The 12709-nt window shown below is 46.3% G+C and overlaps 1 protein-coding gene across 5 annotated transcripts in view; it reads right to left on the reverse strand.

Moving 5' to 3' along the window:
* The window catches only part of HMGCL (3-hydroxy-3-methylglutaryl-CoA lyase), a 101019-nt gene that overhangs the window by 54117 nt on the left and 34193 nt on the right, over positions 1–12709 (reverse strand). For all 5 annotated transcript variants that reach the window (XR_003852036.1, XM_029571983.1, XM_029571980.1 and 2 more), the window contains 2 exons: positions 11411–11518; positions 10496–10591 (listed from right to left, as the gene is read on the reverse strand). Coding sequence is in view for 4 of the 5 variants with exons in the window: in XM_029571980.1 (XP_029427840.1) it covers positions 10496–10591; positions 11411–11518 (204 nt within the window). In the remaining variant the exon portion in view is untranslated. The remainder of the gene's footprint in view (positions 1–10495; positions 10592–11410; positions 11519–12709) is intronic.

Genomic DNA, 12709 nt, shown 5'->3' on the forward strand with positions numbered 1-12709 from the left:
TATTCTGACACTGCACTTCCCAACATTCGCTTCTGTACAGGTTGGAACCTTTGACGCCTTGGTTCAATCAGAATTGATTCCTCCCCCCAACACAGGTCACTTTCCATGTCAACATTGCTTCGTTTGCTCCTTATCCTGATTGGTTACTGGGAAGATCTACCCTCTAACACACTCTGTTTTACAAAGGGTGTTATCTACAAGATTTTATGCCCTGGTCCTCGTATTTACATAGGTAAGTCCACCCAATAATAAAAAACCCACATCAATGAACGCCACTCAGGTCTCCATTTGAGCCGCCTTGCTGCCCACTGGGAAGAAGATTATATTCCATTTATGACCTCAGGTTTTTCACCCTAGAATATTGTCTCCCTCCCAACAGAGGGGGTAATTTTCCAACTCTTCTATTCTGGTGCAAATAGCGCTGGATCTTTGAATTAGGCTCTTTAATACCTGCTGGTCTTAAGGAAATTGAGAGGGTTGCATTTCTGTAAGCCTCCCTGTTCTCAATCTGGTCCTCCTCTTATCAACATCTCATTTCCTGAGCTCATCAAGTTACCTTTTTGGTTCTTTATGCTCAGATAACACTGTTCAGATCCTTTTCAGGTCCTCATTTCAATTTGCTTGTAGCTACCCCTCCCACCTCACTTTGGATCGGTGCATGTGTCACATGACTTCGCTGGTTTGGCCAGCCATTTTTGGCAGCCTTTTAAATTATTCTCTCTGTAATACAGTAGACGTCCTCGTATGTAACTGAACCTCTGCTTGGCAGGCCCATTATTCCTGCTCTTCCATTAACACGCTAACTAAAGGTCTCTTATTGTAACCTATAATTAGGAGCTGTTATCTTGCTTACACCTGCAAAAACTGGAGAGGTTGTTTGACTGGTTTAAGCTCTACTCACATTATGCCACTTGGTATGTACTCCTCCATTGGCTGCAATTTTGTATGAAATGTTGGGACTTTACTTATACTACGCTGATTGCTTCTGTTTACAGGACACTTCAGCTTCCAAACTTATAAACTAAAAATTGATTTTGTGAATCAATCATTTCTGTGTTTACCTTTTCACTCTACACAGTTTTTGCCACTGTTCAGATTGTCACTGTTTTCTTATATAGATGTGAATCCACTTTTATGGGTCCCTCCTGACACAGCCCCTACAGTAAAAACACAGCCATGTCAGGGGGCTGCATTTGTGTTATACATTGCTTGGAAGCTTAAAACTAAATCCTGACTTGAATGAAGAATTGGAATACTACCTTGCTTACTTGGAACAGCTATACACGATGGATGCACTGGAGAAATTACTTACCTGATAATTTCGCTTTCCTTAGTGTAGACAGATGGACTCAGGCCCAATGGGTTGTGCTCCCCTGCCAGCAGATGAAGACTGAGTCAGGTTACATAGCTGACATCACAGTACAGCGACCTCAGCCCTCCAGTATTCTTTTCAAAAGCCACTGTGGACCTACTGATGAAAAAAACTTGAATAAAAATGAGTAAAAATGGATAACTAACTGTACTCAACCCCAGTGAGAATATAGGTGCCCTGATCTAGGGACTCGATGAAGGCTTACCTGAAATCTCTTGGATTTGATATCAACTCCACAGGCGAATCCTTGGCAGAGTTCTAGGGCAGCAGAGGCAGGATGCTGAGTCCATCTGTCTACATTAAGGAAAAAAAAATTATCAGGTAAGTAATTTCTCCATTTGCTAGCGTGTAGCCAGATGGACACAAGGCCAATGGGATGTACAAATGCTTCTCCCAATCGGAGTGGGAGGCTGCCTGTGGTCCGGTTAACACTACCCTTGCAAAGGCCATGTCCTCTCGGGCCTCTACGTCCAGGCAATAGAACCTGGAGATGGTGTATAAGGAGGACAGTGTTGCTGCTTGGCAGATATCGACGGGAGACAGCAGTCTAACTTCTGCCCATGAGAACACTTGAGTCCTAGTGGAATGAGCTTTAACCTGAGAAGGTAATGGCTTTCCTGCCTCCACATAGACTCCCGTGACCACCTCCTTAATCCAACGAGCTATGGTAATCCGTGAAGCTGGTTCGTTTTTCTTCCTTCCACTGTGTAGGACAAAAGGCAGTCCCATCTTTCAGACCTGTTCTGAAATGTCCCAATACCACACCAAAAGTCTGACATTCAAATGACGGAGGAGGCGGTATTCCTCCACGTCCTTGTAATTATCTAAGGATGGCAACAAAATGGACTGATTCAAATGAAACTCCGAGACTACCTTAGGCAAGAAGGATGGAACGGTACGAAGCTGTAACAATCCTGGAGTCATCCGGAGGAATGGTTCCCGACAAGACAATGTCTGCAGTTCAGAGATGCAACATGCCAAGCATATAGCCACCAGGAACAGAGGCCAAAAGGAGGGCCCTGCCAAAAATTCGAATACTAGATTTAGATTCCACAAGGGAACCAGCCACCGTAGGGGTGGCCGAAGGTGCTTCAACACTTTCAGAAAATGGGCCACATCCAGATGAACCAAAAGGGTTCACCGTGTCTCAAACAGGAGAGTGCCGCTATCTGCACCTTCAAGGAGTTAAGGGCCAAACCTTTATTCAAGCTGTCCTGCAAAAATTCCAGAATAAGTGGGATAGCGCATTCCTCACAACAAGCCTCAAATACTTTCCAGACCTGCATATATGCTAGGGACATAGAGAACTTCCAAGCGCGGAGCAAGGTGGCAATTACCGACGCAGAATATCCTCGCTTCATCAAGCGAGCCGTCTCATGGGCCAGACCGTAAGACAGGATAGAGTTGGATCCTCATGAAGGACCAGTCCCTGTGTGGTAGGAGACAGGGGGGTCCTTCCACATGTCCACATACCACGGACGCCTGGGTCAATCTGGAGCTACTAGCAGGACTAATCCCCTGTAGTGCTCGATTCTGCAAATGACCCTGCTCAGCAGGAACCATGGAGGGAAGGTATAGCACAACTCTTCTTCTGGCCAGGTCTGAATGAGAGCGTCGATCCCCAGGGACCACAGATCTCTTCCGCAACTGAAGAATCAGAGAACCTTCGCATTGTGCGATGTGGCCAGCAAGACGGGAGGCCCCAATCTATCATCAGTTAAAAGGCTTTGGCCAACACCACCCATTCTCCTGGATCCAGACTCTCCCAGCTTAGAAAGTCTGCTCTGACATTTTCTTTTCCTGCAATGTGAGAGGCTGAAATCTGTAGATGTATTTACTGCTTTTCTGTGCACTTTCCTGGTGCCCGGAGAAATTAGCGCCTACCTTTGGGTAGGCGCTAATTTCTGAAAGTAAAATGTGCGGCTTGGCTGCACATTTTCCTTTCTGAATCGCGCGAGAATACTAATAGGGCCATCAACATGCATTTGCGGGCGCTATTAGGTTCGGGGGGGGGATGCGTGTTTTCGACCACCTTACTGAATAAGGGGTAACGCTAGCACGTCGAAAACTTGCATCCAATCGTGGGTTAACAGTGCGCTCCGCTGCAGCGCACTGTACTGTATTGGCCCGTTAGTAAGCAACCAGGCCCCCACTGTGGACAGTAGATTATATATCACAAGAACAGATTTTCCGAAATTGCTTGTACAAATTTTTTGTCAGTCTTTGAAAAAACTATCAAGACAGTAGTGAGACAAAGGTATGAATTGAAGACCAAGTTGAGGCTTTGCAAATATCCTCTAGATGTTCAATAATTTATTTTTTTTTTATAATAGTTTCAACCATTTTTCCCAGCACTGGCATTAGCTCACTGGTCTGTAATTTCCTGAATCATCCCAGAACCCTTTTTAAAACCTGGTATTACATTGGCCTCCCTCCAATCCTCAGGTACCATAGTTGATTTTTTTTTCTCTCATTTAAAGTTTTATTGAAAAACCTCTGTGTATACATCAAACAAATAAACTCACAGTGAAAACAGTAAGACAAAGGCTTCAATCGTATATTATTTCATAGAGAGAACAGAGTTGTTTTTTTTAATCTGAACTATGGATAAAATGTACACACCCCCTATCCTGTAAGGATTCCCACTACAGAATTAATACTCAGCCAACACATGCTATCGTATGTGACAAAACTGAGAAGCAAGAAAAGGTTGATGATCTTAGATAATGCAGAGTCCAGTTAGGCTGACAGAGCATAGAACATTCCCACTGATGAACATAGGGCTGCCACATGCTATCGTATGTGACAAAACTACTTATTGTTATCTTTCGTTTACGTGGATTTGTTACTCTTGTTGTTTTTCCCTTTTGTTAATCTGTAAACCGATCCGATATGGTAATTTACTATGAAGGTCGGTATAAAAAACTGTTAAATAAATAAAATAAATAAATAAAACTGAGAAGCAAGAAAAGGTTGATGATCTTAGATAATGCAGAGTCCAGTTAGAACATTCCCACTGGTGGACATAGGGCTGCCACATGCTATCGTATGTGACAAAACTGAGAAGCAAGAAAAGGTTGATGATCTTAGATAATGCAGAGTCCAGTTAGGCTGACAGAGCATAGAACATTCCCACTGATGAACATAGGGCTGCCACATGCTATCGTATGTGACAAAACTACTTATTGTTATCTTTCGTTTACGTGGATTTGTTACTCTTGTTGTTTTTCCCTTTTGTTAATCTGTAAACCGATCCGATATGGTAATTTACTATGAAGGTCGGTATAAAAAACTGTTAAATAAATAAAATAAATAAATAAAACTGAGAAGCAAGAAAAGGTTGATGATCTTAGATAATGCAGAGTCCAGTTAGAACATTCCCACTGGTGGACATAGGGCTGCCACATGCTATCGTATGTGACAAAACTGAGAAGCAAGAAAAGGTTGATGATCTTAGATAATGCAGAGTCCAGTTAGAACATTCCCACTGATGGACATAGGGCTGCCACATGCTATCGTATGTGACAAAACTGAGAAGCAAGAAAAGGTTGATGATCTTAGATAATGCAGAGTCCAGTTAGAACATTCCCACTGATGGACATAGGGCTGCCACATGCTATCGTATGTGACAAAACTGAGAAGCAAGAAAAGGTTGATGATCTTAGATAATGCAGAGTCCAGTTAGAACATTCCCACTGATGGACATAGGGCTGCCACATGCTATGGAAGCAGGAATCGCTATGAAACTCTCCAGAGTCTGGCCATAAGAGAAGACATGTTGGGCACCTCAGAACAGTGCCATTTACAAGCTATTTCCCCCTTCACTGCAAACAAAATTTGCATTAAGCGTTTATATTCCAAATCAGAAAGGAATTGATTCAAAATTCCTAATAAGAACAGTTTGGGATCCAAAACTGCTTGAGGATGGATTCCTGCCGTCTGTCACTGGCATCCTTGAGTGAAGCTCCTCCCTCGACTGGTATGGTAGAGGGCTTTGTGGTGGCGCAGACCAGGCCGTTGACCTTGGGAAACCTCAGGAGTTCCTTGGTTGCGGGTCCAAGGGGTAGAGAGCTTCTAGGGCTCGCCCTCCCTTAGAGGTGGCCTCTGGCGCGTCCCATTCCAGGTCGATCAGTTGTACGGCCTGTAGTGTAGGGAAATGGCGTGAGGCCTGACGTAGCCCGGCCAGGACTCTGCTGTGTTGCATGCGTCCGGGATGGCCAATGCTTTCAGACTCGTGGCTACGAGATCTGATAATTCGTCTTTTGGAAAGAAGCACATCATGGTTCGATACGGTTTCGTTCCTGGGGGGATTTCCCCCTCTTCCAGGGGTTCTGATTCCTCCTCAGAGTCATCTGTGTCCCCTAAGGGGAGGTATTTGTCTATTTGTCTAGGGGAGGCTCATCTGGTGGAGGCCGGGAGGGGCCTGGGAGGTTCTGGACCACTGGCGGGGGTTGTGGTTCTGCCGCTGGTGGCCCTGTCTGTGCGTAATGTAGGGTTGCAGCTCAGCGAAGAATCCCACCCAGGTGAAGTTACCTGGGACCGCATTGGGTCCGACGGCGCTCCCAGAAGGCCCCCACTGTGGGGGGGGGCAGAGTCAGGAATAGAGAGGTCCAGGGAGTATCGCTGGTGGAGCCGGAGTCCTCTACAGGCTGAGGAGGACCTTGTCTCGGTTCCCCCAGAACTTCTTCGCATAGCAGGCACAGGGCGGAGGTCACCTGGGGCTGCGCCTCTCTCAGGCGGCATGCCGGAGAGAGGGCTTGTCCCTTAGCTGTCTTGGACGGTGCTGCCATGATTTGCGCGTGTATCATGTACAGGTGCAAGTGCCGGGAGGCTTGATTATGCGCTCCGGGTGCGCCTACGTTGTGTGCGTAAGAGCAGAAGATGTGCGCGTGGCTGGGCGCACTGGCCTAGTTGTGCACTCGGCACCCTTGAGCGTTCTGCTGTGCGCGTCGCTGTGTGAGCAGCACAGATACGCGCGCCGTTATGCGCACAAGTACTTTGTGCGCCCGGCTGGTCGCTGTGCGCACGACTCAGTTGTGCAGACGATGCGGCAACCAAGGGGGGGGGGGGATGGCACCGGCAACCACGCGGCAAGATGGCGGCCCCCCCAGGGGGGTCTCCACGTGGGAGGACCCTCTTGCTGGATCGGGGTCTAGCCCAGACGGGGCTGCTCAACCCGAATGTACAGATGCTGGAAGGACGATCTGTGCGGCTATCTGAGCCTCGGAGACTTAGAGAAAGTTTTCTACCTTACCTTGTCTCGGAGCTTCCTGGTCCTCTGCCGGGCGAGAAGGAATTACCTTCACCGCCACGCTCCGTTTTGCACCCGCTCCCTTTCCTGGGGACTAAGCCCACGCCGGGACAGAGGCTACATCTGAGGGATCTCTGAAATCACCTCAGGAACTCTCGACTGGGGGAGGGACCCGTAGCTATCACCGCAGGAGAGCGGGGCTCGTTTTGGAGGTAAGGTTTTCTTTGTTTCTTCTTTACATTTGGAGTTTGGTTTTCTAATGCTGTGCGTGTGACAAGTCCTGAACTGCTATGGAAACAGAAAAAACTGAAGAGCAGAGCCTCGTGCACGGGTATATGTAGTGCTGACGTCAGATTGAAATCAGACTCCAACTGGTATCAGGAGCACACTATACCCATTGGTCCTCAGTCCATCTCCTACCCGCGAGGGAAGTGGAATAGATGAAAATCCTTTTACAGTAGAAAATGTGTGGGAAGAGCTAAAGAACCTGAAAGTGGACAAAGCCATGGGGCCTGATGGGATTCATCCAAGGATATTGAGGGAGCTCAGAGATGTTCTGGCGGGTCCGCTGTGTGACCTGTTCAATAGATCCCTAGAAACGGGAGTGGTGCCGAGAGACTGGAGAAGAGCGGTGGTGGTCCCGCTTCACAAGAGTGGGAACAGGAAGGAGGCTGGCAACTACAGGCCGGTTAGCCTCACTTCGGTGGTGGGAAAAGTAATGGAGTCTCTGCTGAAAGAGAGAATAGTGAACTATCTACAGTCCGGAGAATTGATGGACCAGAGGCAACATGGATTCACCAGGGGAAGATCCTGTCAGACAAATCTGATTGACTTTTTTGACTGGGTAACCAAGGAATTGGACCAAGGAAGAGCGCTCGATGTCATATACTTGGATTTCAGCAAAGCTTTTGATACGGTTCCGCACAGGAGACTGGTGAATAAAACGAGAAGCTTGGGAGTGAGTGACAAGGTGGTGACCTGGATTGCAAATTGGTTGACGGACAGAAGACAATGTGTGATGGTAAACGGAACCTTCTCTGAAGAGAGAGCGGTTTTAAGTGGTGTACCGCAAGGATCGGTGTTGGGACTGGTCCTGTTCAATATCTTTGTGAGCGACATTGCGGACGGGATAGAAGGTAAGGTTTGTCTTTTTGCGGATGACACTAAGATCTGCAACAGAGTGGACACGCCGGAAGGAGTGGAGAGAATGAGACGGGATCTAAGGAAACTGGAAGAGTGGTCGAAGATATGGCAGCTGAGATTCAATGCCAAGAAGTGCAAAGTCATGCATATGGGGAGCGGAAATCCGAATGAACTGTATTCGATGGGGGGGGGAAAGGCTGACGTGCACGGAGCAGGAGAGGGACCTTGGGGTGATAGTGTCTAATGATATGAAGTCTGCGAAACAATGCGACAAGGCGATAGCAAAAGCCAGAAGAATGCTGGGCTGCATAGAGAGAGGAATATCGAGTAAGAAAAGGGAAGTGATTATTCCCTTGTACAGGTCCTTGGTGAGGCCTCACCTGGAGTACTGTGTTCAGTTCTGGAGACCGTATCTACAAAAAGACAAAGACAAGATGGAAGCGGTACAGAGAAGGGCGACCAGGAAGGTGGAGGATCTTCATCGCATGACGTACGAGGAGAGATTGAAGAATCTAAATATGTACACCCTGGAGGAAAGGAGGAGCAGAGGTGATATGATACAGACTTTCAGATACTTGAAAGGTTTTAATGATCCAAAGGCAACGACAAACCTTTACCATAAGAAAAAAATCAGCAGAACCAGGGGTCACGATTTGAAGCTCCAGGGAGGAAGATTCAGAACCAATGTCAGGAAGTATTTCTTCACGGAGAGGGTGGTGGATGCCTGGAATGCCCTTCCGGAGGAAGTGGTGAAGACCAGAACTGTGAAGGACTTCAAAGGGGCGTGGGATAAACACTGTGGATCCATAAAGTCAAGAGGCCGCCAATGAAGAATGGGTGACTCGCCAGAATGATGGCTACTACCTGGAGACAATACCCTTAGTCAATAAACATACACATGGTTACTGTGACTCCAACATCACTCTAAGCTTCAACAGCAAGAGGAAATGTGGAAAAAAGGATTTGCACTCACAAAGACGGGAGTAGCTGGCTTGTTACGGCGGTTACTACCCCAAACCAAATATCCAAATTACTACCTCCACCTTCCTCTATTCCTGATGCCTTTCAACTAGCTTGATCACTCCATTCTTATACTTCACTTTCAATGCATATCCAGCATAGTTCTCTGCTTCAACAGCAGGGGAAAAGAAAAACTGTTACTTCACACATCCAGCAGAGCTCTCTGCTTAAACGGCAGGGGAGAAGAAAAAAGGGTTCGCACTCACAAAGCGGGGAGTAGCTGGCTTGTTACGGCGGTTACTACCCCAAACCAAATGTACCTGATACTTCACTCTCGACGCATATCCAGCATGGCTCTCTACTTCAACGGCATGGGAGAAAGACTGATACATCACGAATTTCCAGCATAGCTCTCTGCTTCAACGGCAGGGGAAAAGAAAAACTGATACTTCACGCATATCCAGCATAACTTCAACGGCAGGGGAGAAGAAAAAAGGATTCACACTCACAAAGCGGGGAGTAGCTGGCTTGTTAGGGCGGTTACTACCCCAAACCAAATGTGCCTGATACTTCACTTTCGATGCATATCCAGCATAGCTCTCTGCTTCAACGGCAGGGGAGAGGAAAAAACTGATACCTCACGCATATCCAGCATAGCTCCCTGCTTCAACGGCAGGGGAGAAGATAAACAACCAATAAGGGCTGTATAACATAATCTGGGTAAAAACAAATAAGCATGGGTGTAGCTTGCTTATTGCGGCGGTTACTACTCCTACTACCTCTAACTAATCAAGCTAGATATTTCACTTGGATGCAGCTCCTCCACCGCTCTCTACATTAATGGCGGGGGTGGAAGGGAATTAGAACCAAGAGCTAAGAGAAACAGATAAGTATGGGAGAAGAAAAGAGGGAAGCTTGCTGGGCAGACTGGATGGGCCATTTGGTCTTCTTCTGCCGTCATTTCTATGTTTCTATGAGAGAAAATGCTCTCTCTCATTCCATGGGTATGGGAAACTTAACAGACTTTTTAGAAACCTCAACGCCTGAGATAATTGAGAGAGCTACTCTCTTAGTATCATTCATATATGAACAAACGTCTCATTATCAGACTTAAGTTATTTCCAATATATGAGTGTTGAATTCTTGGGGAAAGTGGTGCAGATTTTCCCAGACTTGGCCAAAGTTACCCAAGAGAGGAGGAAGGTGTTGCTAGTGATGCAGCAGGAAGCCCATTCTTTAGGCGCTACCTGTCTGCTCAGGTAATCCTTGTAGATCTATTTTAGAATTAGACTATATGACCTACATTTTTTTCATACCAGAGCAGTTAAAAATGTTACTAGAAAATAGAGAGATTGATGCCTATTTCCTCTGTTCACGCTGGTCCCATTATAGAGGAAAATGAAGGATAGGACAGCATAAAAACATGTTAAGCTTATCTACAAAAGGTGTTTCTATGTCTGTTAGCTCCTATTTGATGCATCTCACCCCCCCCCCTTACTATATTTGGGGTCTGAAATGTATGATTGTTCTCTCAGGTTGGAAAACTTAAAAAAATGACTGTACTTTGTTTCTGTACAAAGTGTGTATCCTTTGTAATTATGATTAAAATTAATAAAGAGAAAATAAAAAAAGTAGTAGTAGCTGAAAGTAATTATCTTGAAGCTATTTGGTGGACTATGTGAAATGAGTTAATGGTCTCAGTCCAATTCCCAGGGAACAAGCGTCAACTTCACAAAACAAATAAATCTACAGAATATGTTCCTTCTTACCGCTGCTTGAAATCCCTTAAGATTTGGCGTCAGGACTGGGTAACTTATGCTGGGAAAGATCTGAATTCCCTGTAAGACTTCAACTTGGTCTGCCATCTAGGAAGGAATTAGAGAAATGCTTTAAGACATGGTAAAAGAATAGCAAGCACATCTATGAAGAAAAAAGGTTGGCCAGTTATTTCCTCTTAAACATGTATTTCTTTCTTAATTTTATGGGCTTGATTCACCTAATTTGAGGCTGCAAAGGAGTTGAGTAACAGTTTGAAATGGCCAATGAATACGAACGAGGAGATAAAAGATGAACAGTTAGGTTAGCTGAATAAGACTTGTCCGACTAACTTACAAGGGATATTTAGCAGCACGGCTCTGCTACTAAATATTCCCAAATAAGTTGCTACTTAGCTGTAAAAGTCTTATCCAACTAACTTGCAGGTCTAACTTAGCCTGTTCACATAGCCGGGTAAGTTTAAATATCGCTACTTTTCCAGCTATGTTAACTGCATAAGTAGCTTCTCCCCAAAACACTCATTTCCCGCTCACCCAGATAAATGGCAGGTGCTAAACGCGGCCAGATATTCACCGGATATCAAGCTAAGTGGCACTGAATACTGCCCTCAAGATGTGAACATTTCAGGATACCTACTTTAGAGATACAGAAACTGGCAAATGATTAGGACTAGTCAAAGGCAGGGTAGCATCAAAACATAATCAATCCCCGCTGCTCTCCCTACTTTAAATATTTTTGTGATACGGTGAAAAAAAGAAAAAAACATTTGTGGATTTCACTTCCTTTTTCTTCTTGAGAGTTAGCAGTAGTCCTTTTCATTTTTAATTTTTCTGCTCTCCATAACTCTCACACTACAGCCCCGAACAATCTGCATATTAGGCTTACTAATGATACAATGGGTTACTGACCTGAGGAACCCACTTGGGAGATACAAAGCTGGTAGTTTCTATGACAGGAAGACCTGCTTCTGACAGCATGTTAATCAACTGGATTTTCACTTCTGTTGGGACCAAAGACTACAGAAAAGAACAGATAAAAACGTTAGTGTCATTCTGCTCATTAATGCACAGTAAACAGGAGATCTAGATTCAGTTCCCTAGTTTTGGCTCATTTCTCAAGGCTATCTTGAACAGGAAGCTAACCAATTTGGCAGTGCAATAATAATGGGAGTTCCCTGTACGTACCCGGATCAGTCCAGGCTCCTGGGTTTATTCATCCCTGCCAGCAGATGGAGACAGAGAAAAGCCTCACTGACACTGCTTGAAAACCCTGGTGCCACCTGCAGTAGCTCAGTATTGATCTGTACCCCAGTATTTCTCTGCCTCCACAGATGGCATAGGGTGCATAAACCTGCAGTTCCTTTTTTCTTTACCCTTGCTTTAGATTTTTTCTCTTTTTGAGGGAGCTTCCGCCCAGGGTCCGGGTTCCTTTTAAGGGAACCTGTCTTTTTCGGTTGAGGGGGACCATTTAAGGTCCAATTTGGTACCGTAGGGTGTAAGTCTGGTGGTCCAGATCCTTCCCCTCACGAGCGGCTTCCAGCCCTTCTACTTTTCTTGCAGGGGATTCCCTCCTTGTGCTGCACAGCTCCTTTCAGCTTAGGAAGGAATCTCACTGTTTCTTTTTCTGTGTCTTTTTCAATTGTTTAAAGTTAAAAAAAAAAAAAAAAAGGTTTTCTCAGACGGAAGTCGGCTGAAGGGTAAGGCTCCGGCTGATTTCCCCTCCGCCCCCCGCAGGTCGCGCCAATTTTTATTTTATTTTTAGTTTCTCAGCTGTTTTTTAATTTTCCGTCGGCATGGATCGCGGCTCAGCCGGTCGGGACTTTGTTCGGGCTGCGTTTCGGGAGGGGGAAGCGCCCTCCCTCCTCCCGGGGGCTCAAAACGCCGTCGCTTATGCAAGCGCATGGCTGCTGTGCTTGGGCCATTTATCAGCCTCCTGAGGTCCCTGGTGCTGCCGGCTCCCCCGACACAGGAGTGGTGGCCATTTTGGCGCCAGATTCACATGCGCGTGCCGCCATTTTCGGAAGGGGAAGGGGGATCTCCCACCGCGGCTGTCTCTGGTTCATCCCGGTCCCCCCGATGCACAGGGGTTATCCGGAGGGGGGGGGGGGGGGGGGGGGGAGAGATCAGCCAGGTCCTTTACCACAGGGGTCTGGAGGTGATCAGGTTCCCATGTTACCTCCGGGGTCCCATCCCTTTTCTCCTGATGCA

This window comes from Rhinatrema bivittatum, chromosome 11 (genome assembly GCF_901001135.1).
Source record: "Rhinatrema bivittatum chromosome 11, aRhiBiv1.1, whole genome shotgun sequence".
Classification (NCBI taxonomy): domain Eukaryota; kingdom Metazoa; phylum Chordata; class Amphibia; order Gymnophiona; family Rhinatrematidae; genus Rhinatrema; species Rhinatrema bivittatum.